Source organism: Urocampus carinirostris, chromosome 4 (genome assembly GCF_059441175.1).
Source record: "Urocampus carinirostris isolate Australia breed hairy pipefish chromosome 4, RoL_Ucar_1.0, whole genome shotgun sequence".
Taxonomy (NCBI): domain Eukaryota; kingdom Metazoa; phylum Chordata; class Actinopteri; order Syngnathiformes; family Syngnathidae; genus Urocampus; species Urocampus carinirostris.
This window is the reverse complement of record NC_142352.1, coordinates 28419172-28444926: the sequence shown is the minus strand read 5'-3', so window position 1 is coordinate 28444926 and position 25755 is coordinate 28419172. Positions and strand designations below refer to the sequence as shown.

Genomic DNA, 25755 nt, shown 5'->3' with positions numbered 1-25755 from the left:
AATACAGGACCATTCTGGAAGAAAACCTGACGGAGTCCGCAAAAGACCCGAGACTGGGACAGAGATTTGTCTTCCAACAAGACAATAATCCAAAACAAAAGCTACAATGGAAAGGTTCACCAAAAAACATATCAAGGTGTTATAATGGCCAAGTCAAAGTCCAGGCCTCAATCTAATTGAAAATCTGTGGAAAGAACTGAAAACTGCTGTTCACAAACTCTTTCCATCCAACCTCACTGAGCTCGAGCTGTTTTGCAATGAGGAATGGGCAAAAATATTGGTTTCTCGGTGTGCAAAACTGATTGACATACACCAAGCGACTTGCAGCAAAAGGTGGCGCTACAAGGTATTAACTCAACGGGGCTGAAATATTTTGCACACCCACTCTTTCGTTTGTGTTAAAAAAGTTTAAATTATCCAATAAGGCCTGATCCACTTCATGATCGTGTCCCACTTATTGTTGATGCTTCACAAGAAATTAGATCTATATCTGAAATGTGGCAAAAGGTCACAAAGTTCAAGGTTCAAATAGTTTCGCAAGCCACTGTATAAAAAAGGGAGAATAAAGTACAAATATAAGAAACAACTCTATACTGAATAAGAACAAACGTTGAAAAAATGCCACGTTTCTTTTGCTGTTTTAAGTCTTTATTTTTTTAAATGTAAAAACTCAATTTTTTTGACTGATATTCTTGAGGAAAACAACAATTCCTTGGTTTTCAAAATGTTCCAGAAGCGCAGAAGAAGAAACTAAATCGTATCGGTTGCAGATGAAAAATTCACTGGTCCGTTTCCAAGCTGGTTTTAAAGCAACGGATTGGTCATCATGCAGTGTCGGGCTCACGTGTGCAACATTAACCTAAACATATTCAGAATCTTTGATTTCTTTTGCAATTCGCCACAAGTTCGTCAACTCCTAGTGCTTTTTATTATTACGTCTGCCAGAAAGCTTCAACATTAAAGGGAGAGTTGTAGAAAAATCCCCACCCAACATTCAAGGCACTCCCTAAATACAAAGTGGAGCCAAAATAATGAAAATGTCACGTCTCCAGTTGCTGTCCCTTTCTGTTTGAGAGAAAACAAAAAGCGTCAAGTTATTGGGAACGGGATGTGTGAGTGAATGAGGCTTCAGAAGGGGGGGAGCAAACATTTAGGGCTGCTGGCTCACTACTACTCAAAGCGCTCGCTGATCGAAGAAATAAAACAGGCAGACATCCTGTGTGCGTTTTGTCATGCTAGATGTGCCCAAATTTGGTTTCCTTCAAGTTGACTTGACAAAATAGAAGAGAAAAAAAAAAGAAGAAAAAAAACTTTCTAAGCACAATCAGCACGCGGAACCAACTCGGCTTATTTACACATCTTGCAATGAATCCAAATCAAAGATAACAAAAATGGAGGTGACATCCGTCAGTCTTCTTCCTTCCTGGCAAATGTGAGGACCCCGGAACGTGTTTTCAAAGAGCTACGGCTGGTCATTGGCCAAAGGGGCAGGACTACGCCGCTACTTTCTTGTCCCTCTGAAAAAAAGAACGGAATAACTACATTTTCAGGAAAAAATACAGTCGCCTATAACAGGGGTCTCAAACACGCGACTCATGGTGATGGTGGTTGTTGCCCTCCTTTTTAAACAAAAAGCAATCATTATTTTCAGCTTTTTTGCTGGGTCATTCAAGTCTTTTTTGTTGGGTCATTTTTTCCCTGAATCAAACACCTTTTTGATGGCCAAATTCAAGCATTACTAATGGACTATTAAAGCCAATTTTTAAATATCTTCAGTACCATTAAAAGAACAATTCCAGTATGAATCACATGTCCTGTCGAGCCACAAATATATATGCAATTTATATTCTTGCATGTGCATATTAATATATCTATTATCTTCAGTACATTTAAAGTTATTGGTCTTATTTTATAGTTCATTCTTCAAATGTTAACATTTTCTTTTGGTACTCCCCCCATTTTCAGTGTTATTTTTTTTTTTAGTCATTTTGGTCATTCTTTGGGGTAGATTTTAATTTTAAGGTTCCATATTAAATCATTTTTCTGTTTTGCGTCAAATTTGGGGTTGTTTTGATAGCTGCAAGCAGTAGGCAAGAGAAGCCATAATCAGAACAGTTCACGTTCACTGTTCATAAAGATAAAAATGAAAGAAAACCAAAAGAAAGCCGAAAACAAAATTCAGGAACTGTGTTTTTTTTTCCAGTTGTTTATAACACCAGTACTTCATTTATTCCTGGTTGATATCCTTATCCATTTTGAATAGATTTATTTTTTCATCTTATTTTGTGTTAGAACTTTGGAATGGTTTCATCAGAGCTTTTCTCACGAAATCTGATGCGAAACACCCTCACGCTGATTATTTCCTATGGTCCCCAGGTAAATTAAGTTCGAGACCCCTGCCATATAACAAAATCATATTACCGCATATTCAAAGTCGGAAAACTCGCGGCCTCCTCTTCCCCCTCGGAAACCGCCACGGAAACCGGGCGGAGCCCCTCGAGGTGGCCCATATGAGCCCCGGCCGGATGGCCGTCCACGACCTCCGCGGGGCGCCATATAGCCCCTGCCGCCACGGTAGCCCCCTCGGCCACGGTGGTGCCGCAGCGGAATGCCGAACGTCTCGGCGTTCATCCGTCGCTCTTCCGCCCAAGTGGACCTCCGCTCTCTGCCACCCAAAATATAACAAACTGCAGCTATTTTCTGGTAAAACTTCAGACATGCTCGCAACCAAGTCAATGACGTACCTGGAAAATCCTCCATCATGCGATTTGCTAAAAAAAGAAAAAAGAAAAAAAAAAAAGGCATGAGTTTATGGAGCAAAAATATTTTTGAGTGTTTATTGTAAATATATGAAAGGATTTCATTGTTAAATATTAACAATACTGAAACCTATAGTTTGTGTTTACTGTAAATTCTGGACTATAGAGCGGACCTGATTGAAAGCCACATACGCAAATTTGAGGACTAAATTTTGTCTTTGTACGAGCCACACAAAATTTAATGCCGAAGGGTTGACAGCCATATAAATGAACTTTTATTTTTATTTCTTGCATTCAGAAAAAAAATCAGAAAAATAACACTTGAGTCATTTGGTGTAACAGGAGGAGACTAATTATCAGGTATCTTTTTCCTATAGAAAACATCTGTGACATCATTAGGAACACAGTCCGCAAATGTCTTAATCACAGCAAAATGTGTTACTTTATTGCTCTAGTTATTTTGCAGCCGATTCTGTCAAGATTGCCATCAAGAAACCAAGGGAGTCATAATTACTCGCAGTTTATCCATGCTTCATTGAATTTTTTTCACTTTGATATTTAGAGCACTTGGCATAAATAGCGATGTTTTGCTTTAATTACTCGTGCCGTTAACCCATGCTTCATTGAATTTCTTGACTTTAACATTTAGAGCACTTGGCAGAAATTACTTCACTTTGTTTCAACGAAATAGTCAGATTCCACTAGTCTGCACCAGTTCTAACCAGCTGTAACGCTGCCAGACATTGGTATAGGCCTATCTGCGTCGATGTGGGACCCTGGTGGGCACCACAGCCGGGGAGATCTTGGGAGACGGGTTCGGACCGCACCCAGAGTCGCTGCAGTAACCCTTACGACCAGCTGCCTCGCGAAACAAAAAAAGAACAAACCGTATGATAATCAACGCTGCAATGTTTAAAATGTAGGAAAAAAGTAGCAGCCTATAGTCCGGAACTTGCAGTACTCTTAACAATAAGAGAGATGTTGTAAATACTTCGAGTCGTTGCAGGACAGGTTGTCAAAAAAGGACTTGTTCTTGTTGTAGTAACAGGGTGGGATCGCCGCCCCTGCCGCCTCCTCTTCCTCAACTGACGCCTCCGCACTTGGATGCTCCGAGTCGGCTTCTTCACCATTTGGCGTCTTTTCCACCTTGTCATCTGTATATTCAAATAAGATTTGAAAACAAGTTCAAGCACAAATTAGTGTATTTAGGTTTGATCACCTTTGAGCTTCAGCTTGGTCTGCAGTTCCTTGTCGATGTCGTCCTTGTGGAACTGCGCGTTGGCTGTCTCAAAGTCAAAGTCCTCCTCGAACTTCATCATTCCATCCCTGCGCACGTTCACTTTGCCTCGGCTGCGGCTGCCCCGGCCACGTCCGCGACGAACAGGTTGGTTGCCACCAGACATATAGCACTGACCTGTCGATGTATGTGATTAGGCAAATGAGGCCTGTGGTAAGCAATGCGTGTTTAAACTAGGGCTGCAACGATTAGTTTGTCGGCAAACTTTTTGATAGAAATAGTTGACAATGAATTCCATAGTCGGGACTATTGTCACCAGATACATTCTAACAGAGTGAGGCATCTCAACATTAATATAATCTTTGTTGAGAATCGCTCATGCGCAATAGTCTCGTACTTGAGCGGTAACATGAATGGCAGCGGCAACATCAAGTACAAAAACCTCTAAAATTTGGGAGTATTTCAGCACAGATAAAGCTAATACAAAAACTACTCGCAAAATTTGTGATGCAGATATTGTGTATGATGGCGGTAGCTTAGTGGCACATAAAATTTTGAAGAGCACGTGGGAGGGTTGAACGAAACAGAGTCCGGTAAGATTGAAGTGACGTTCAAGTAATGTATATTTTATTCGTGTATATTTGGCCATAGAAGCCTGACAAAAAATATTGGAAATGAAATGCATGCAGTACAAAATCCAAACAGTTAAATTTAAAAACCGACAAACATCAACTCTTAAAATAGTTTGAATTTAACCTGTTGATAATCGTAAAGTACTTTTGTTAAAGACTTAGCAGTTGACCACTAAATGTACTTTACAAAGTGCAAATAATATTTGTTTGGTTTACTGTTCTACTGCAGTGGCTAATGAGACTTCTTAGTTTAAAGGAATACTTTCCCCTCTTGATTTATTTATTTGCCGGTCTGTGAAAAAGGAAATATTTTATTTTATTTATGGATTTATGTCTTTGACTGAGCACTGCGCCCAATTGGTTTTAGTGCATTTTTATATATTTTTTGTACGAATCCGGAGTATGTTCAATAAAAGATGTATTTTGATTGTAACATTTTTCTTGTGTTTATTATCATTTTCCACATGACAAAATCAACTTCAGGTTAAATTTAAAAATAATAATCATCCAATTATTCAACTAATAGTGGTGAGTTGACTATTAAAAATGGTCCCTAGTTGCAGCCCTAGCTTCAACATTTATGCCAACCACAAACCTCCTTGACGTCTGTTGGGGTCCCGGTTTTCGACAGCAGCATGCTCATGATCCCCATGGGTCACTTTCGTCACTTCGGGACCTAAATCACATGGACAAAAATCAAACTTTCTTACATTCAAGATAACTGATGACTGCCATTTAAGTTCACTAATGTGCTTTGATGAATTACCCTTTCTCTGCTCCAGGAGGTCTGGGGGCTTTTGGTTGCCAACGGAGCCCCCGACGGGTCGGGGCAACGGGGCTGCCGTTTGACTCCTTTGTCCGACCGACGGCACTGGAGCAGTTGCAGCGGGGGCCTTATCCATAGCGGAGGTCTTTGTTAAAGAGTCCAGCTGTGGACTAGTACGTCCTGTGCAAAAAAACAAGACTCCTTTTCAAAAGGTCTTCATGGGAGGATTCAGTCAAAACGAATACCCCGTCGACAGAGAGTGCCAGACCATTACCAACATTGGAGCAAAGTTTTTCCCATGTCACTTACCCCCAGGTGCACCAAACTGCTGGGCACCCATGGACGAGCCACCAAACTGTCCATAGGTTTGCACCGGGGCCCTGCTGAAGGGGACATACGGTCCGGTAGACTGGAATGACGCTGACGCGCCTTGAACGCTGGTGCTGCTGCTGCTTGATCCAAGAGATGACTGTGACAACAAATGCATAACATTGGGAGCTGTAGCTTACTAAAACACGATGACAATGGGGAACATACTCATTTGATATCGCTCTCTTATAGTATTTCTTTTCAATGCTTGTAACATTTTCTCTCCCCGTTTGCTCTTAAATCTTTCTGGGGAAATAGGCACATTATAGCAAACCAAACCATACAAACATTATGGAAAACTTTTTGTAATTCATGAAAGGTTTCAAATCAATTACACACGCAATTAATCAACAGGGATATATAAAATATGCTATCGCTTTTAGCACACATATTTTGCAATATAGAATAGAATTTACTTTTATTGTCATTCTTTGTAACCATGCACACAGAACGAAATGTCCATACACCTGACCCATACAGTTAAACTGTAGCGAGCCGATGCAGCCGCAGCCAAACAGGGCGCCGCCATTTTGGACCCAAGTCCTGTGTGGGAGTCGTTAGGTGACCAAACCCTCCAATTCCAACCCTTAATGCCGAGCGCCAAGCAGGGAGGCAATGAGTACCAATGTTGTAAGTCTTAGGTATGACTCGGCCGAGGCTTGAACCAGCGACCTCCCAGTCTCGGAGCGGGCGCCCTACCATCTAGGCTACAGAGCTGGTAGCCCTGTCCTATTGGAAGGGGACAGAGTGCCTTATGTTACAGATTTTACTGGTTATAGCATTGTTTGGACATTTATAAATTTGTATCGCTGCTCTTACCCGATTTGTTAAGACGAGCATAAACAGGTGAAAAGTAAAAATCTGCAAAGTAGTGTCACACCTTCATCAAAGCCCCCCAAAGGTCAAACTTTCATTGAGATGACGTCACTACCAAATGAGTGTATACGACTAACAAAAGAACAACTAAAGATAAACAGATAACAGGCAACCCATAATTAGTTTTTTTGGCTATTCATCTTGAGTCATTTTTTTTTCTCTCTCTTGATTTCATGTTTTATCCTGGAGTGCCATGTCCAATCTCGTTGCATACAATGTTTCACAACGTTGATATCAATGAAGACAATTTTATTTTATGCACGGTTTTATTGTCACACAAAACTGAAACATGCATTTAATAAAGGTTTTTTTTTATCCTCACTCACATTTCGTTTATTGGTTAATATTAAGGGGTGGGGTGGGTGAGGCTGCCGCAGTAGCACATTGAATAGTTCAACAGATATTGCAATATGGAGGACCCCCGTACCCTGCTTGACTGTCCACCCACAGGAGTCTCACAAAACGGGCATTCTGTCATTGCAGAAATCACTAAAGTAGTGGTACTGATATTTAATACTGTCAATACTAAATCACTGATATAAGTATTAAATGTAATTAAATTCAAATTGATATTGGAGCTTTGGTCTGTTGACTTGCCAATAAGATATCTCCAACTAATACAGCATTGGAACAACTCTTGTTATTTTAAGTGTAGTTGAGAGAGTGTACATGGATGGTGTGGTGAGAGACGTGAATGCAAGAGTATTTGGCAGAGGTGTAGAGATGATCGATAACAATGGAACGGTGTGGCAGGTAAGTCAGTTGTTTGCAGATGACACAGCGCTTGTGCCTGATTCTGAGGAAACATTGAGAAGGTTGGTAACAGAGTTTGGAAGAGTGAGTGATAGGCGTAAGTTCTGTGTGAATGTTGAGAAGAGTAAGGTGATGAAGTGTTCACGTGATGAAGCGGGCATGGCGTTTGAAATAAGGTTGCATGGACAGGTGCTGGAAGACATTGAAAGTTTTAGGTACTTGGGTTGTGATGTTGCTGCAGTTGGTGGAATGGAGTGCGAGGTATTGCACAGAGTGAATTAAGGAAGCAAGGTTTTGGGTGCTCTGAGGAGAGTGATGTGCAACAAAAGTATGAGAATGGATGTTAAGAGGGGAATGTATAAGAGTGATTGTGCCGACTGTTGTATGGTGCAAAGATTTGGAGCCTGAACACAGATTTGATAAAGAAATTAAATGTTTTTGAGATGAAGTGTTTGAGGAGTATGTTGGGAGAGAAGAGATTGGATAGATTGAGAAATTAAATGGTGAGAGACAAAACTGGAGTAGTAGTGGAACTGAGCAAGCGTGTGGATAGAGTACTCTGTTGGTTTGGACACATGGAGAGGATGGATGAGGGGCGAATGTTGAAGAGGAAGGACGCGATTGACGTGGATGGATAGTATTATGAGTGCACTGCAGGAAAGAAGTCTAAATATAGTGGAAGCTAGAGCTCTTGTTGGTGATTGGAATGAGTGAAGAGGTGATGCAAAAGGATAGTGGGATGTTTAGACGCGTTTTAAGGGATGGGCAGGGCACCTGTATGATGTGGCAGAGGTAAACCAGTGAAAGCTGTTGGTCCTGCTGTTGAAAAGAAGAGTGTGTTGTGTCACCCTGACCAGAGTGACATGGCCACTTTCTTGTGTCCCGTCTGGAGGGACGAAAGCATGACCAACTTAGGTGCCAAGGTGCCCAACTTGTTTGGGCATTTGGGTTGGCCACGGCCCAAATTTTTGTGGTGTGTTTTTTGCTATTTCCCCCCCCCTTTTTTATTTACTTTGTTATTGTATGCGTTTGTCTTGCCGTCGATCACCCCTATTGAGGGATGTGACCAAGGTAAAATAGATAGATAGCTGAGAGACGAGCAAGTTATTTTTTGTATTAAACTTCTCTCGTTTACCATGGTTTGTGGGTGTGACATGTATGCAGTGTCATTGCCTTCAATAACTAGTGTGGACACGCCCCAAAACACGTCGAGACTGTCCACCCCACTGAGTCTCACAAAATTTTATGGGAAACACTGTAATGCATGATACATTGATATCGACGACAATAAACGCATTTCAATTTAAAATTAGGAAAGGAGTGAACCAGCGATAACCGAAGTGGCAACGGGTGTCTGTACCAGATGCTGTAAACATGTTAGTTGGCGCAAGCGCTGCTGCAAAAGCATTGACTGTACCCCCCGGTGTAAGTGGTGAAAATGAATTTACAAATAAATTGATATATATAATGGCCTGGAGAGGGGATGGGTGCCGCCAGGTTGTGAAAACTTAAAATGTATACATTGCAAATTATTTGTATTTTTTTTATTGCTGCAGAGATCTTATTGCACTACTTTTCATTTCACTGTTGTTACGATGCACCATTTTTTAAAATTGAACCATTATTATGATTTAGGCCAGTCTCTAAGCTCACGGATCCCTTAACCACACTGGTCGTCAGGGGTACCACTTCTATTGGTGTGTCTTGGACGAGTCCAGCCAGGGGAAACCCATCCCTCACCAGGCAGTTTTTGGGAGACATGGTATCACTTGTGGCCTTAATATTTTTCTTGATAAACATTGTGGCAATGACGTAATGTCCCTTGCTTTTATGACATATTCCTAGACTCAAAAGCTCTTTGACAATAATTTGCTTATTTTCAACAGAGAAATGATAGATTACCTGAATTCATTTTACCAATGTACAAAAAAAAAAAATGACAAAGGCAATGTTCACACTGCAGATCAAAATAAACCACCCCCCCTTTTTTTAAAAAAAATCCGATGTTTTGGGGAGATTGTTCACATTACCAACTAAATGCGACTTGATCATCCCGTGTGAACGCGCAACAACTGCCACACATGGGGACAAGAGGACACGAGACGTCACACCCAATGCACTCATGTTTGAGAAAGTAGCGTTGTCCCTACCCCAAATATTAATAAAACCCAAAGCCTCACTTTCCCCTACTGAATACGGTCTGGTGGAATAAAAGGTAAATGTTGTTAACTACCACTAGAACAGGGGTCAGGAACCTCAAGCTCGCAAGCCATATATAACTCTTTTCATGAGTACATATGGCTCGGGGACAAAATTGATTTCATACAAATTTCCTCCACGTCGTTCCAAATTTGACAGAGCGAATCTTATTGTGGTGCATGCAAACCCGAACCAACACTAAAATTTGCAGCGGCAGCCCAGTATTGTTGACTACAGTTTAGTCAAGGTGATAAACGTCACATCCAAATGTTATCTAAGAAAAATAGGTGCAGGAGTGCTGTCAGCGTTGCTGCAGAGATTGAAGAAGTGGGGAGTCTGCCAAAAAGTACTAAGATCATACACTTGAGGAACTTTCATCTAAGGGTGTACTCACTTTTGATGCAAAGGGGTTTAGTTATTGATGGCTATAGTTTTTTGAAAGTTAAAAATAAATGAACACTGCTGTACAAGTTTTACACAAGGTACCTTTTTTTGTGTCAAAGTGATGCTTCTTCAGTGTTGTTCTACTGAACATGACAATGAAATCCATGCAGAAATGTGAAGGGGCGTACTCACTTTTGTGACATACTGTATATTGTGCTGAAGAATAACCTTTTGTCCAGAGCGTGGGTTTAGCGGTTTTGTTGAATTTAGTCCCAAAGTATAGATTGTGGCTCTTTCCCAAATTAAATTTTAAAAGAAATTGCTTTAATGGATTTTTGAGACAAAAAGGTTCCTGACCCCTGCAATAGAGGATACTATCGCTTAAAGAATGAACTCGAGCGACAAGTTGTGAATTCGCCATGCAATGTTGGCCGTTTCACGAGTTACAAAATATTCAAACATGGATCAGTGATTCAATGACACTCGTGTTTTTGCCCATCATTATTCACTTCTCGGCTTTCTCCTGCCTGGTTTAAGGCAGAATAGGGATGTCGGCCGCCTATCGCTGACGTGCAGGTCCCATGAATGCGCGTTGACCGTTCAGACAGCAGTCGCATTCCAAAATGTTGGATACGTGTCTGATTTAGGACCACATATGAAAGTGGCATGCGTCTGGTGTAAAAAAGGCGCATATGTGCCGTTCAGACTGACCTAAACACCCGAGGAAAAAAAAAATCTTCACTCTTCCAGCAGTGTGAACCTGGCCCCAAAAGTCTCGAATGCGCAATTGGGCAGGGTAAAATGGTTCAGTCCCCATTCTGACACTCCAGGAATAATATGAGTATAAGCTTATTGCACCAATGTTCTGTATTGGGCTGTGTTTCTTTAAGCAAAGGCTACCATAGCTATGGCTCTTGAATAACCTTTTTGGACATTAATTTCAGTATACAAAAAATAGTTCTCCTAGTATGTGAAGGAAAACGGCAAGATCGGTATTAAAAATCAGATATCCTAATTCAACAAGGAACATTTTTTACAAACCAGCGGGAGAACTGGGTACCTATACTTGATCACATTCTAAAAACCAATCGATTTGTGTAACAAACTTTTCACAGGTTGCAGTGTAGTAACCAAATCTACAAACATCAATTACACACCATGATGTCTGTCTTTTTTAAATAAGTATTGAAACAGAATAAGAAATCATAGTTTGTGAATTGAAATAATTTATTTGGTTTTTATTGTATTCTTGCTTTAAACTTATTTTTAAAGAGACTGTACACCGGGGCTGCAAAGAAAATGTATTAGAATTTTGTGATCATGATAATTAAGAGCATCTTGAATCCTTTTGCAACCACCTGTGCTTCCAAATTGAATGCAATGCAACGAAGGCTGAAAAAATGGTTCACCTGAACGATGGCTGGATCTGGAGGCAGGCTGCTAGTAGCCTTGGGAGGCTCGCAGACAGTTAAATCCTTAATGTCGCTGCCCCTGAAGATAATGTACTCGAACACCTCATCCCGAGGCGGAATGGGCCTTTCAGTGGGCCTGTCCTCCGTCCCAAAAGAACGGACTGTTTGGAGAAATAAGAATGGTCATTCAGATTATAGGTGCAATTCTGCATTAAAACCTAGACACGTCACATTTTTGGCCGCATCTATGAGATGGCCAAAGTCAGCACCATTGGATAAAATTGCTTGAGCTACGGTGTCTGGGTAGCTTAAGGAACTCTTTAGGACCTGCTAACACCAGCTAGCTAAAATATAACGTAAACAAAGGGCACACGTTAGCCATTGGGCTAGCTGGCGCACTTAAAGAAAGACGCTGCCGAAACTGCTCATAGATTTGGGCTACAATTTAAATTTTTAGTTGAGATTATGAAATTTGACATACACTTAGAGTCACCATGCTTACCTTTGGCAAGAGCTACGGTGGAATTTTCAGTGTCAATGGTGTATAAAATTCCTTCATAGCGAATCTCGGCCTTGGAGATGAGGCTAATTTTGCTACCGATATACGGCGTTCCTCCACCGCTCATTTTCTTCTTTTTTTTCAAATTTAATGCGAACGTTCGCTTTTCAAGGGTTCGCACTCCAAAGAGACGTCAAAATTATCAAATCCAAGACTCGTTTCAGGATAACAAAGCCGGAGAAAGTAAGTTAGGAAGTGAGTTTCTCTCGTCCGTGCCAAAATTGATTTCGACGACACGACATGGCCGTGATGGTGGTTATTTTCAACCAACGCAAAGGATCCTGGGAAATGTGGCTGGCACGGTTTCCCAAGTTATAAGTTTTAACTGTTTTCTTTACAAAGTTATACCATGAAATTAATTATATTATTGTTTTTATTCAAAAAATGTTGAGAAGAGTGACTAGGAAGAATATAAGGGGCAAACTTCAAGACGTGTCAAGTTCCCGTCTTATCGCGAGATTCCACACAAACCTTTCGCCCTGCCCCCATATGGTCTGCGCGCAAATTCAGAAAGATAACGTTCGGCACAATTGATTTATGCGAATATCAAAACAAAAAAAAGGTTTATTAAAAACTATTGGCATGAGGCTAACGTACAAACCTTAATTGTTTTACTGGGTTAATAACTTAAAAGGAGCAACTAATGCGACCATTTCGTCTCGCTTCTGAAAAAAAAAGTCTACTGACGTCAGACTCATTCCCACAATGCCTAGTAACACGCATGCGCAACAGAAAAAGAAGAAAAAAAAAGCAATAGGAGATCAGAGATGGCGGGCGCCTCCGACCCCCTGGAAGATATGCTCTTTTCCGAGGTGGACGAGAAGGCAGTGAGCGACTTGGTGGGCTCTCTGGAGTCCCAGCTGTCCGGCCAGAGCAACTCGGCGAGCAAAAGCGACGAAAGCCGCGGCGCTGGCTCAGTTGTCCCCGCTAACCATCACTTGGGGAAAACGCTACCAGCTCCGGTGGGCTCCACAACAGTAGACCAACAACAACAAGGGCGCCGTAATAAACCCGACATGCGCCAGGATTTAAACTCCACGGATAAAACAGTCATAACTCCATCCCAAGGCAGCACCATTCCCTCGGCTCAGACCGCAGCAGCCAGCGCCGCTGCCGCCAATAACAGCGGCTCTCAATCACATGGAGCATCCATCACAACACTGCCCGCGTCCGGCTTGACAACTTCCACGCCAGCTAGCAGCATCAGCACCGCCGCCACATCCGCGAAATCTTCCACGGATTCAGGTGAGCCTCACGTGGACGTTTCCAAGCGACGCCACTTCACCCTGCGCCGGACTGCTTCGGCTCGGATCAAGAGTCTAAACGGTGCCGCGGTGACCGCCCGTGGGAACAGCGGTGGTGGGAGTCCAACAGCGGGGTCTGAAAACGCATGTGGGAGCCCCTCGGACTCTGGGCCGGCGGGTACTTCGGCCACCACCACGTCGACTTTCACTCTTGCCAGCGCCAGTGTATCTACTGGCCAGTCGTCCATTGCCTTGGACCGGGGTACTCCCACTATCGCCTTGCAAAGGCTCCCTAGTCACATCGTGGCCAGCATAGCTCAGAATGGGACCAGCGTGTCGGCGTTGGCCCAGCAAGGTGCCCAAACGCCCCCTGACACCGCTTCCCCTTCTGCCATCTCATCACCCCCCCCACCGCCTGTACAGGAACCTCTCACTAAAACCCTGACAGTGAACCCCAGTGTGTGTCAGTCCAAAAGTGTAACCACAACTTCTGTCATAAACGCTGTTTCCTCAGTTGCCGTGACAACGGCACCCACCTCCATCACCACCACTGGAACTTTACCTTTAACTACAACCACCATCACAACAATAGCCCCCGCTTCGACGACCACAAGCTGTATCACTGTTCAGACTACCTCTGTGACCACCACCATCACCACAGTTCGGCCCTCCACCACGACCGCCTCTGTTGTTCCCGCCGCTCCGGTCATCTCTGCTATCCCGGCTGCCCCTGCTGCTCCAGTTGCAGCCTCGCCTACCACGCTCACACCAGCACGACCCTGTATAGGCACGCCTCAGAGGATTGTCACACCCCAGCTGATTGTCAGACCGCCCCAGCAGCAGACCACCATCCAGCTGCCGCCTGGGTTCACCATCCCAGCTGGTATGGCTCGCCGCACCCAGTTTCTTGACTTGCCCTCTCAGTCGTGGGCCTTGTTTTTCACACCCCTTCAGTAGTGCTATGGCTGAGTCAGTCCAACTCTCAATAACTATTTTATGGCTATAAAACATTTACTACATCTAGAGCTGAGATACATATAAAAAACATCAAAAATGTGATACTTTACATTTTGGAAAAAATAGTTTTTCTTCGCAGTGATCTAGGATCTAGTATCAATATTGTCACACAAACGCCGCTGGCTCATGTCTGATGAGCAGGATGACGCTGTACACTGAAAAACAACAGCCACCAGAGGATGAATGTGTCGTATCTTATTTAAACCAGGAGGCTCCTTCAATTGGTAACCATGAAAACCAGTACTATGTTTTTCATGTGGGGAGTAAAACCTTACGCCCAAAAATTGCCTAGAGAGGGATGTGTGTTGCCAGGCTGTAACAGCCCAAGACACAAAACAGTAAGTGGTGGCTCTACGACCCTAGCGTTTGGGATCCATGTATCACCTCATACAATTGCACTATTATTTAGGAATATAGCCAAATTTACTCACCAAAACTCTTTTATTTATGCATAAAATAGGTCCTCCTTTCTTTCCTTAAAAAGATTTAATTTACTCTGGCGTACACAATCTCAGTTTCAGTTCCATCAAGAAGTTATTTTTTATGCCCATCAAAGCTAATTCTGAGATTAAAGTTGTCCTGTTGTATTTTTGGTTTAAGTTTTTATTCGATTTAGGGCTGAAAAAGTATTTTCCAAAGAAGCAGTGGACCAGGGGATTCTGTATTTTTCTTCCCCTTTTCCTTGTGATACTTCCGTTCCCACCCCTAGCCGATCACAGTTTGTGAATCCGCTGATGTTTCGTTACACCTTCTAAAAGGCCATGGGGTTGCCAACACTAAATTTGATTGGTTAAACCAACTGCATTATTATTGACAATTATTGTGTACCTCTGGGCCTGCAGAAATTATTTTGAAGGCTTCCAGATAGATTTCTGACCCTGGCAACAAGTAATGACTGAAATGTGAGGTCGAATGCTTGAATATGAAAGCACACATCGAGAAGCAGTGCAACCAGGAGACAAGCAATGAAAGAAGGCTGGCGGACAATTTTGAATTTGTTAATATGTACCAATGGACAAAATATAATTAACATCACATGATTCAGATATTTTTGGGGCAGCAGAAAATACCTTGCAGGCCCTGACGGCCCACCACTGCGACCATACTTTCCCAATGTTTTACCCAATCGTTACAGATCCGTTATTTATCCTATGTGTCTCTGTGTTTTATCCTTCTATTATTCTTACCAAACTTCTGTTTTTCCTTCGTTTCTACTATTTAATGACTAAGGGGCAAAGGTGGGCATTTTAAGACATTGCGTGTGTTGTCTGTAGATAGTTTTAATGTGACGTCACACGCATATACATATTTAGACAGTCAGCAATACCTAATGGGTCCAATGGATGTGGTTTGATATTATCATGGGTCTACACTTTTAGGTTATTGTCTGTCCAAATTAATTTAATTGCGACCCCTTGCTATAGTTACCTCTCAGGGTGACAGAATTAAGGTATTGTTAACAAGTAGGTGACAAACATGGTTATTAAGGGTTAGTAGAGCAGACCTAAAACCCCAATTGTATCCGTAATGGAGAGTCTGTATTTCGTAAATAGTAAGTGATCCTAAACACATTGCCATTTTAGAATGAATAATAGGGAAACGTATTTCTTCTTGACTGTCTTTTGGGTAAACATGTAACTACGTAACCTGTCAGGCCAGACATTTTTCTTTCCTGCCAAGTGCCAGCTATAACATTAACAGCACTTGGTCTCTTCCTGAGACTAGGTACGGACTATCTGTACTTTTCCTCAATTCTCTCCACGTACATCAAAGAACAGAAATGCCCATTTACATATTGTGATTATACAACCTTAAACTCCCATTGAACTAGTTTTTAACCTTTTACTGAACTATTATTAAATAGACAAACAACCTGCCTTGTCTTAGTTAAAATCATATCTATCAGACATCGAATAGCATAATTCCACAGAAAGATAACAAATCATAAAAGTGCAAAAACTACAGAACATGACAATTTGTGAACATTTATCGTCGTAACGTAGCCTGGAAAGTTCATCTAATGTGCATGGTCGCCACCACTCGTGTTGCCTGAAGGTACATCTCGTGTAAGCAAAATGGACATCTGTGTGCAATGATTAAAAAGCACATCTCTGATTAAATCTACCCTAGAATAAAATTAACTACTCTAAAAAAACAGATAAAACACATCTTACCGTCCTCTAAAAATCAATCAAATAGTAACTAAATATAAAAATACTATAATAACATAAATAATATAATATTAACAAAATAAAATGCCAGTTACGTATGTGTATGAGATCTTACCAGTCACTGTAACGAAGTTTTGGGTGTAGTACGCAGGACCGGGGTGGTGTGGTAGGGGCGGGGTCGTTTGCAAGTAAGAGTAACTGACAGGTATACGTGTTCCCCGTATTTTCTACGTGTTTTTGATTATTTCCTATTTTGTAAAAAAATACGTGTTCCTTTTATACCTGGTTTTGATTACTTCATATTTTGTACATCGTTTAACAACTTTTCTATGGAAAATTATAGCTACTGTAACTGTCAATAAACATACACTCACATTGTTTTACATCACAATTTTCTTTTGACTGTACAAGTGTTCTTGCGCAAACTGTACGAGCTGATGTTAGCGGTAAGCAGTCATTAACGGTGAGTGGTCTCGAGCAGTCTCTAGTGGTAGCCCCTGGGACTGCTCATGAGCTGGATTTTCCTTGTATAGCTAGCAAAATCTTTGCAAATATAATGTGTAAGACAAAATTCTTGTGTTTAGAGGTGCTTGTATCATGAGGTACCAGTCCATTTAGATTCCCCTCTTTTAGAAAAGACATCCGTGATGGTTTTGAGTGCATCCTGACCACTCTGCCTCTTCTTCATCTACTCTGATGGTTGTTTCTGCCCCCCACAGTTATGTCTAATTAATTTCCCCTTTGCTTTCTCAGGCATGGTGCTGGTCCGGACTGAGCTGGGCCAGCTGGTGTTGGTTCCTCAGCAGGCTTTGGCCCAGGCGCAGGCTCAAGCTCAGGCTCAGGGTCAGGCCCAGAATAACATCTCTCCACGTCCTGCAACTCCCACAACAGGGGCGTCCTTCAGAGTCAGCACACCACAGGTAACTTTGATCAGTACAACCAAATTTTATTGCTCTACTTTTCATTGCACTATTGGTATGATGCACTATTCTTTCAAGCATCTGATCTCAGTGAACCAAGCTGCTATGTATGCATTGCTCAGGGTCACTAATCCAATCTGTAGGTCTATCAACTAATAAAATGCATTAGAAAATACTTAGAAATATATTACTTTACGAATGAAATATCACTTTAACATATTAAGTAGTTTTGATTAGCCTTAATGCCATCCCCACTCTCAAGTAGCACACAAAGCTGTGAAAATATATATCATGGGACTCATTCAATAAGTTTTTTTTGCTGCTTAATGTTAAAAATGTTACGCTTCCTTTAATTACACAATAGTTACTATGCACTATTTTTCCATTACACTATTTTTACAACTAAATCCAGACTCGAAGCACAGTGTTGTAAATATTTTTGCTTTTTTATCCTTACAGTCTTTTGTCTTATTTTTTCTCTTTAAAGTCTTTATTACTCGTTTACCCTGGAGTGCCATGTCTAATCTCATTGTACACAGTGTTTCACCACAGTGATGTTAATGACAATAAAGACATTTCAATTTAGGTCAGTTCAGCCCAAAAAGCGTAACGTTATTTAATGCTATTAAGGGAAATAGGCAGTTAAAAATATGTAATAAATTAGTAGGAACATATTTCATTTTTGACTTTATGAAATGTTGGGTCAAATTATGACAAGCACTTGCAAAAATAGAAACAGATTACATACAGTTATCACAAAAAAGTGTTTACAGTCAATCAATTTAGCCTTTCACCTTTCACTGGTCTGAGCAATCACACAAAGTATGTGAGCATCGCTTGGAATCATGGTCAGCAACATTAAATTTGCGAGTGGTAACCAAATAATTATCAAACATGTCCAAAAGCTGGGATAAGAAAATAACATTTTGCTGATTTTACAGCAATTAAAGATGATTCTATCACATTTTAATGAAATGGTTAATGTACCATTGGAAAATGCACACCCCACAAATGGCAGTTGTTTTTACAACTTTTTACACAGTATTTTCATTTTGAAAGATTTTATATTTTGTTACATAAGAGTGACATTTTGTGGATTTATTTAGTCGGCTACATTATACAGAACTGCATCTAATAATACTTTTTAGCGTAAGTATGGTGTTGCCAAAAAGATTGACTTGTTATATATTTGCTAATTATTTGAATGTAAAACGATATTTTTCAGCAACCCACGAAAAAGAGAATATTTTTCATTTCAAGTGGCTAATGTCAACAGTCAGAATTCGTTTGACCAGAAAAAGCTCGACTAGTTCTCTTTTTTACTTATGTCTTGTCATCATTGGTTTTTCCAATGTTGATGATAGGATTATCTCTATTGTCATTTGGGTGATTCTTTGTTAGCGGCAACATTTTTGTGTCGTGATTTTTGAAAAAATAAATAAATGAATAAATTATTAAAATCCTATATTATGGATGTTTTCTTAAACAGTGTTTCTGAATGTTTTCATAACAAACATGGAATCATTTTACCCAAAAAACCTATCTAAAAAAACTTATTTTTTTTCATAAAAAAATACATCTATACTATATGAAGTTCATCTGTATATCTATCTGTCTGTCTGTCTGTCTGTCTGTCTGTCTGTCTGTCTGTCTGTCTGTCTGTCTGTCTGTCTGTCTGTCTGTCTGTCTGTCTGTCTGTCTGTCTGTCTGTCTGTCTGTCTGTCTGTCTGTCTGTCTGTCTGTCTGTCTGTCTATCTGTCTATCTATCTATCTATCTATCTATCTATCTATCTATCTATCTATCTATCTATCTATCTATCTATCTATCTATCTATCTATCTATCTGTCTGTCTGTCTGTCTGTCTGTCTGTCTGTCTGTCTGTCTGTCTGTCTGTCTGTCTGTCTGTCTGTCTGTCTGTCTGTCTGTCTGTCTGTCTGTCTGTCTGTCTGTCTGTCTGTCTGTCTGTCTGTCTGTCTGTCTGTCTGTCTACCAAAGCCATATGCTCCTCATCGGAAGAGGCTAGAGTCAAGAACACACTCACATTCACCAAACATTCATTCCCCTTCACTCTTCCCAACCTGACACTGAACATTAAACCCACAGCACAACAAGGGGTGAGTTGCTGTGCCATGCAACACTTCAGCAGAGGCCCAACAGCATACAATGGTTTACCCCCTCCACATTATATGCGTCAATATCAGTCATTCTTAACCATCCCTAGCACACACTCTGGAATTATGAAGTTCATATTATTATTGTTATTATATTAATAATATAGATCATTATTATAATATTAATAATATGGAATATTTTTATTATTACTTATTATTATTTTTGTCACTCCCTAACCGAATTTCCGCCCCTGTTAGGTTCCATTCGAATCGGTTCATAGGTTTGAGGGGATGAAATCTAACGGTGGAATTTTTAAAGCTAATCTAGCTGTAGCTCTTTAGCTGATCAACTTTTAGCTAGCTTACTTTCAACAGTATAAAAAAACTTTAATAACTAAATCTAATATGTTGTTAAATAAAGTTCTTCTCCATAATCATTTTCCATAATTTGCCATAACAGGTCAGAACTTAAAAAAAAATAGAAATTAAGGAGGGTAAAAGATGAAGCTTACTTCTTTTTCCATAGTTGAACTCCTGTCAAATTCAAATGATATCACTTCCTGTTAATGGCTTTGGCGGTATTGTCGTCAATCAAGCACATTCTAACTGGGTGGAAATTTACTACTAAGACATGTAGAATTTGAACAAAATAGCAAGTAAAAATATAAATGCAATACATTTAATTGGATAATGAAATTATGTTTAGTGTAGTTTATAAAATTATTAAAAATAAGATATTTGATAATTTTATGGCATACAGCTCTTAGGGAAGTTGATTACATTTGCACTGTGTACACATTAAAATTGAGCATGTGTGTCAACAAAAAGTTGTCTGAAATACATAATAATATTTGAAATGCATATGTTTTATGTTTAAATGATGACACTTAAGGTGGATCATTATACTACTTTTTGTACATTTTTTGCAGAGTTTTGGAGAAAAGTTAGGGTTAAAAGAAAGATGCAGACTTGAAATGTTGCTCCAGAGAATCACCCACTTGTTTTCGGAGAAATGTTGTTTCAATTTAAAGCTTCTAAATCAGGGGTTAGGTACCTTTTTGACCCAAAGAGCAAAACCCGCTCACCAGACAAAAGTTATTTTTTCACTTTTATTTCACAGTTTGACATTAGATGATTTATTAAAATTTATAAAACAATAACAATAATGCCAGAGCCTGTGTCCCATATTAACAAATATACCACTTAAAACTTGTCTCCCTCCCACAGTTACTTAAGCTTGTTGAGGCTCACTTTGATTTTTCCGTAAATAATGCTTTCCCAAAAAAAGAAAACAAGCAGAGTTCTTTTGTAAATATGTCACCAAAACAGCAAACAAAGTTTATGGATATGTTTCCCTTGGGCGCAGTGGCCGAGTGTAAAAGAGGGGGGAGCAGTGCTATGTGCGCACGGATCGAGCCACTCCTACCGGTCACCCAATCAAATCCGCCCACTTTTACTGCACATCCAATCAAATTGCTCTGTGTGCTTGACAGGTGTTTTGTTGTGTTTAAAGTTTGTCCTGTTGGTTTTTGTAATAAAATGCCTCAAAAGTGAAAATACATTATTTAATGAGCTTCCATAAAAAGGATTTCTTAGCAACTTACCGCCGAAACGGGGTATATTGGTGTAAACCGTGACTGGAAATTCTAGTCAAGACGGTGCCCTTTGTATACTGGAAACACTCCCGCTGATCAGGGATGTTTCACCAAAAGCATGTACCAAACTCGGCTGAAAGATCATCAGACTTGAAATTCCCCAGGGAAAATATACACTGGTAGCATTTTATCTCCAAGCCACATGTACTCATGAGGAGAGCCATGTCTGCTTTGTAAGCCATAAGTTTCTGACCCCTGTCTTAAATTATGATTTTCCTCCTAATTTATTTGTCACCGAGTCATTACTCCAGGCCCTCGCCCTCTAATTTGGATATAATTATAGCAGATTTATACCCATTAATATTGTTTGTGTAGATGAGGCTGTAATTAAAAATTAAGTATCACAGAGGGCTCAAATGGTGATCCACTGAATTATAGATGTAGACTAATCACTATTTTCCTGTGAAGACTTCACTCATTAAAACAGGACAGTATATAAATAGAATATATATTTATCTTTTACATAGATCAACATAAATATTAAGCAATTTTGTGGTATTGATGAGTATTACATAAACTAAAGGAAGCTGTCTGAAATGTAGACAGCTGTCATACATGATTAGCTTTGGAAATTATTCATCTCACACCCCATGCTATGGCTTATTGCAATTGTAAATTCTGTTATAGGATTATTTAATGTTTACTGTACGGTAATCGGTGGACCGTAAAACTTTACATGTGACAGCTGTAAGCACATGTCATAGACACTGGATGGCAGCACTTTACCGTCTTCAAATCCTGCTTAGAACTATTTGCTTGATTCTGAGGTACAGTACTTTAAAAACTATTTAAATAGATATTTTATGAACAACATGGGATGATATTCAGAATCAAAGTATTGTGGATATTTATTTCAATATGGGTAATAACGATGGACCTTGTAATCTTTTAGCAAAATGACACCACCATGTCACAAAATAACTGTCTTTAATTTATATGATTGATCTCATCTCATCTCATTAGCTGCACCACATATCCTCAGTAGGGTCGCGGGGGTGCTGGAGCCCATTCCAGCAATCATCGGGGAGTGGGCAGGGGACACCCTGAACTGGTTGCCAGCCAATTGCAGGGCACACAGGGACTGACAACTAGCTCGCTCATTCACACCTAGGGACAGTTTGGACCGGCCAATCCACCTGAAATGCATGTCTTTGGAATGTGGGAGGAAACCGGAGTGCCTGGAGGAAACCCACGCAAGCACGGGGTGAACATACAAACTCTGCACAGGAAGTCCGATAGCTGGATTTGAACCCACACAGGAGGTTCCCAAAACCTTAGAACTGTGCCGCACACGCGCTAACCACTGCGCCGCATGCAATAATCTATTCTATGGACTTGTAATATATATACCCTACATTATTAACATTTTATATCAATAATTTAATGCTAAATTCTTTAGCGCTGAAGGCACAGTGCCACTTGAAACTAGCTTTTTGAGATCAATTAAGATTTTAATCCATACAATGGAAAATCTTGCAAAAATAATTTGCAGTATTGTTGTCTCACATTTTGATCAGGCCATATTATTTTAACATTTGCAAATTAGTATTTCCTCATATTGAATTACCTGAAAAATATATACAGTATACATATAGAAATTGAATGGACTAGTCATTTATGTCAACGTTGTGAAATATTGTATTCAACAAGATTAGACATGGCACCCCAGGATTAACATGCAAAAAAGATAAAAGACATTCAGGATAAATAGTCAATAAATATTGACAAGGTAGTGCTTAGAGACTGGCCTAAGTTACTATAGTAGTGAAATGTTTATGGATGAAAAAGACTAGTGCATTGTAAAAATATTGCTGTGAAAAGGAATTGGAATGACATTTAGCTGCAACAGAAATCCCCAAAATTAGTTGCAAGGTATATATTATCACAGTTTTGCGCAATAACATTAGCAGCAACAAAAAACAAAATAAGTTGCAAAAATAGATTACTTTTTCTCAATAATACACTTAAGAATATTTTATTTTTTACATCTTCATTGTCTTTGACAGACAAATTAGTTGGTTGCCTTGAGTTTCCCTACCCAGGAAAAAGTATGAACAGGGTCGTATGTGTGTGTGTCTGTGGGGGTAGTGGGGTGAATAAAAGATGTTATGGTGTTTATTCCCAGAGCTTTTGGGCCTGTCAGTCTTCTTACAGAGCCCAAGGGGTGAATAGGAAGGCATCACAATCTTCCTTCCTTCCTTCCATCCATAGCATCCTCAATCATTCATCAGCCTGCTGCTTGATTATTTTAAAAGACGCTTAGGTAGAAGGAGCACGACGCGGCAACAGGGTTGCATCGCTGGCGGTGGGAAGCACCCTATAGCCCCAACAACTCACTTTCACCCCCTTCATGAAATCCGCTAATGCAGACTTCCTCGGGCTCTTTAATACCCTGCTCACTTTTAGTGGAAGGGAAAAACTTGATATTTCTTCACAGTCCTTTTTTGTGTGCGCATACAATAGGTCTATGCGGTGGTACCTCTACATCCCGGCTAAATTCGTTCCAGGATTGTGCTCATCGCTCGAATTGCTAGTGTACCAAGCGAAATTTTCCTGAGATGAAATAATTAAAAACGTATCGGCCCGTTTCCGACCTCCCATGATGATCAAAGTGAAACCTAATTAGCAACAAAACACTCTTACTGTCTTACTGACCACTAACACATTCAAATAATAATAAAAGAAGACAGTATCAAGATTAATAAAATGTAATTCCATCCATCCATCCAATGTTCCCTCTAATCTTCCACGGGTCTGAGCGTTCACACAAAGTCGGTGAGCAACGCTTGAAACAACAGTGAGCAACCATAATCCCAAGTGTGGCAAGATAATTAATGATCAAACTTGTCAAAATTGTCCAAAACTTGACATCAAGTTACATTTTGCTGAGTTTCCAGCAATGCAAAATTATTTTTCTCTTTTGAATGAATTGAGAGAAGCGTCTCTACTCTGAGCTTCTTTTGCCCTTTTAGTTGGCCTCGCAACACTATCACTTCCAACATGTATTTAAAAAAATTAAATAAAACATAACCAAGGAGATTTGTCGGAGAAACAGTTACCACTTTTCCGGAGGTCTTTTTTTTCAACGAAAGCAGAAACTTTGTCCAACTGAGTCAGCATCTCTCTAATCTCCTTTGTTGACCCTAACTTCTAGGGTTCGTCCTTCTTTTAGCTGTTTTTTTTTGTCTTTAGAAATGATTCCAGAGAAGCCACAGGTAAATTCTTCCATGACTTTGTGATCGGCGCTCGCTTTACGATTTTACTTCTTGGCTTGGTCAATCACAAAAACACAGCGCTCGTGTTTTTCTATTATTGCTAGCTACATTTCAATTATCGTCATTCTTTTTTTTCTTCAGACACCTTACAAAAAAGTCACAAAAAGGATATGCTATAAAATGCGGTTAACAAGATGCGATTGAGACGAACTGAATACGGAATACAGGTGCTCTAAAGGTATAACCTAGGCGTGGAATCAGGTACCCTCTCGCACTACCCCTGAACTGGATTTTCTTCCGTACAGCTAAGTGGATTTTAAAAAACAAACCCCAAAAAACTCTTATATCATAATTCTCGTTTGTAGAGGTGCTCGTATAAAACGGTACCATTGCATATGCTTGGTTGATATGTGATACAGACTTGATTGTAGAATCATCACGTGAAAGTAGAATCTTGCTCACAGCAACCTGCCCTTTTTCCTTTTCCTTCTCACAGTCTCCAGCAAGCTCTCAGACCACCAGACCATGCGCTCCTACCCCAGCCAAGGTGGCGCCTTCTCCCACTCCTGCTCCTTCCAGTCCTGCCCTCCAGACCACTTCTTCTTCTTCTTCCTCCTCCTCCACTTCTTCCTTCGTTACCTCCTGTCCCACAATACGCCCAGTGAGAAAACGTTGTTTTTATTTCTACGAAAAAAAAAAAAAAAAAAACCTTAATCCACCTACTTATTTTTAGTATGTCTTATTAATAGCTTTATTATTCAGAGCCATGAATGGTTAGTTTATTTATTCAGGGGTCACATTGTATAATGTGTTTGAAAAGTGCGTCAATGAGGTGAGTAGAGAAAATTTGTTTTTTAACAAAATAAGTTGATTCAATCAAGATAATTTATTCCTGTTTCTTAATAATAATAATAGTGCTTTACATAAATATATCAGGGCTTCCTGATGCAGTATATTTATTTGATCTAGTAATTGTTTTAGTAATCATGAATACATGTGCATAAATGCTTTCTTGCGTATTCCCCTGGGCTTTTCTCTTTATTCATTGATAATAGTAGGTAATATAAATGGTCTATGGCAGGGGTCAGGAACCTTTTTGACCCAAAGAGCCATAAAAGTAAAAATGTTTTAAAAAGAAATTGAGAGAGCCACATCATATATTTTCAGACAAAATTGAAAAAACTGCCAAACACGCTCTCTAGACAAAAGCTAATTCTTCAGCACATTTTATTTCACTGTGTGTCATTTATATTATAGGGAAAATTAAATGATATAAGGCCAAATCCTCTGTCCCAAATCAATGTAAATATGCCATTTACAATTTGTCTTCCACCTTCAGTTAAGAGTGTTGAGGCAATTTTTTTCCATGAAATTTGTCCTTAATAACGGTTTCAAAACAATGTGCATGCAAAGTTCTTTTGTAAAAATGTCACAAATTTCTGCAAACGATAAGCATATCGTCATATTCACTTTCG

General features: G+C 40.0%; 2 protein-coding genes across 4 annotated transcripts in view; one reads left to right on the top strand and one right to left on the bottom strand.

The window, feature by feature from the left end:
• Nucleotides 1-626: 626 nt before the first annotated feature.
• Nucleotides 627-12245, bottom strand: lsm14ab (LSM14A mRNA processing body assembly factor b). The gene is made up of 10 exons (XM_088334027.1): nt 11890-12245; nt 11385-11548; nt 5704-5863; nt 5395-5574; nt 5224-5304; nt 3979-4173; nt 3751-3913; nt 2745-2771; nt 2422-2665; nt 627-1517 (listed from the first exon to the last, which is right to left on the bottom strand). Exons 1-10 carry the CDS (start codon nt 12011-12013, stop codon nt 1494-1496), a joined length of 1362 nt encoding a protein of 453 aa, XP_088190153.1. The 5' UTR covers nt 12014-12245; the 3' UTR covers nt 627-1493.
• A 358-nt stretch (nt 12246-12603) lies between these two features.
• Nucleotides 12604-25755, top strand: part of LOC148367201 (transcription initiation factor TFIID subunit 4) — a 156047-nt gene continuing 142895 nt past the window's right edge. For 2 of the 3 annotated variants that reach the window (XM_088334023.1, XM_088334025.1), the window contains exons 1-3: nt 12604-14073; nt 17132-17298; nt 24777-24941. In XM_088334023.1, the coding sequence (XP_088190149.1) occupies nt 12714-14073; nt 17132-17298; nt 24777-24941 (1692 nt within the window). In that variant the 5' untranslated portion in view covers nt 12604-12713. The remainder of the gene's footprint in view (nt 14074-17131; nt 17299-24776; nt 24942-25755) is intronic. The other variant, XM_088334024.1, reaches the window with a different exon arrangement.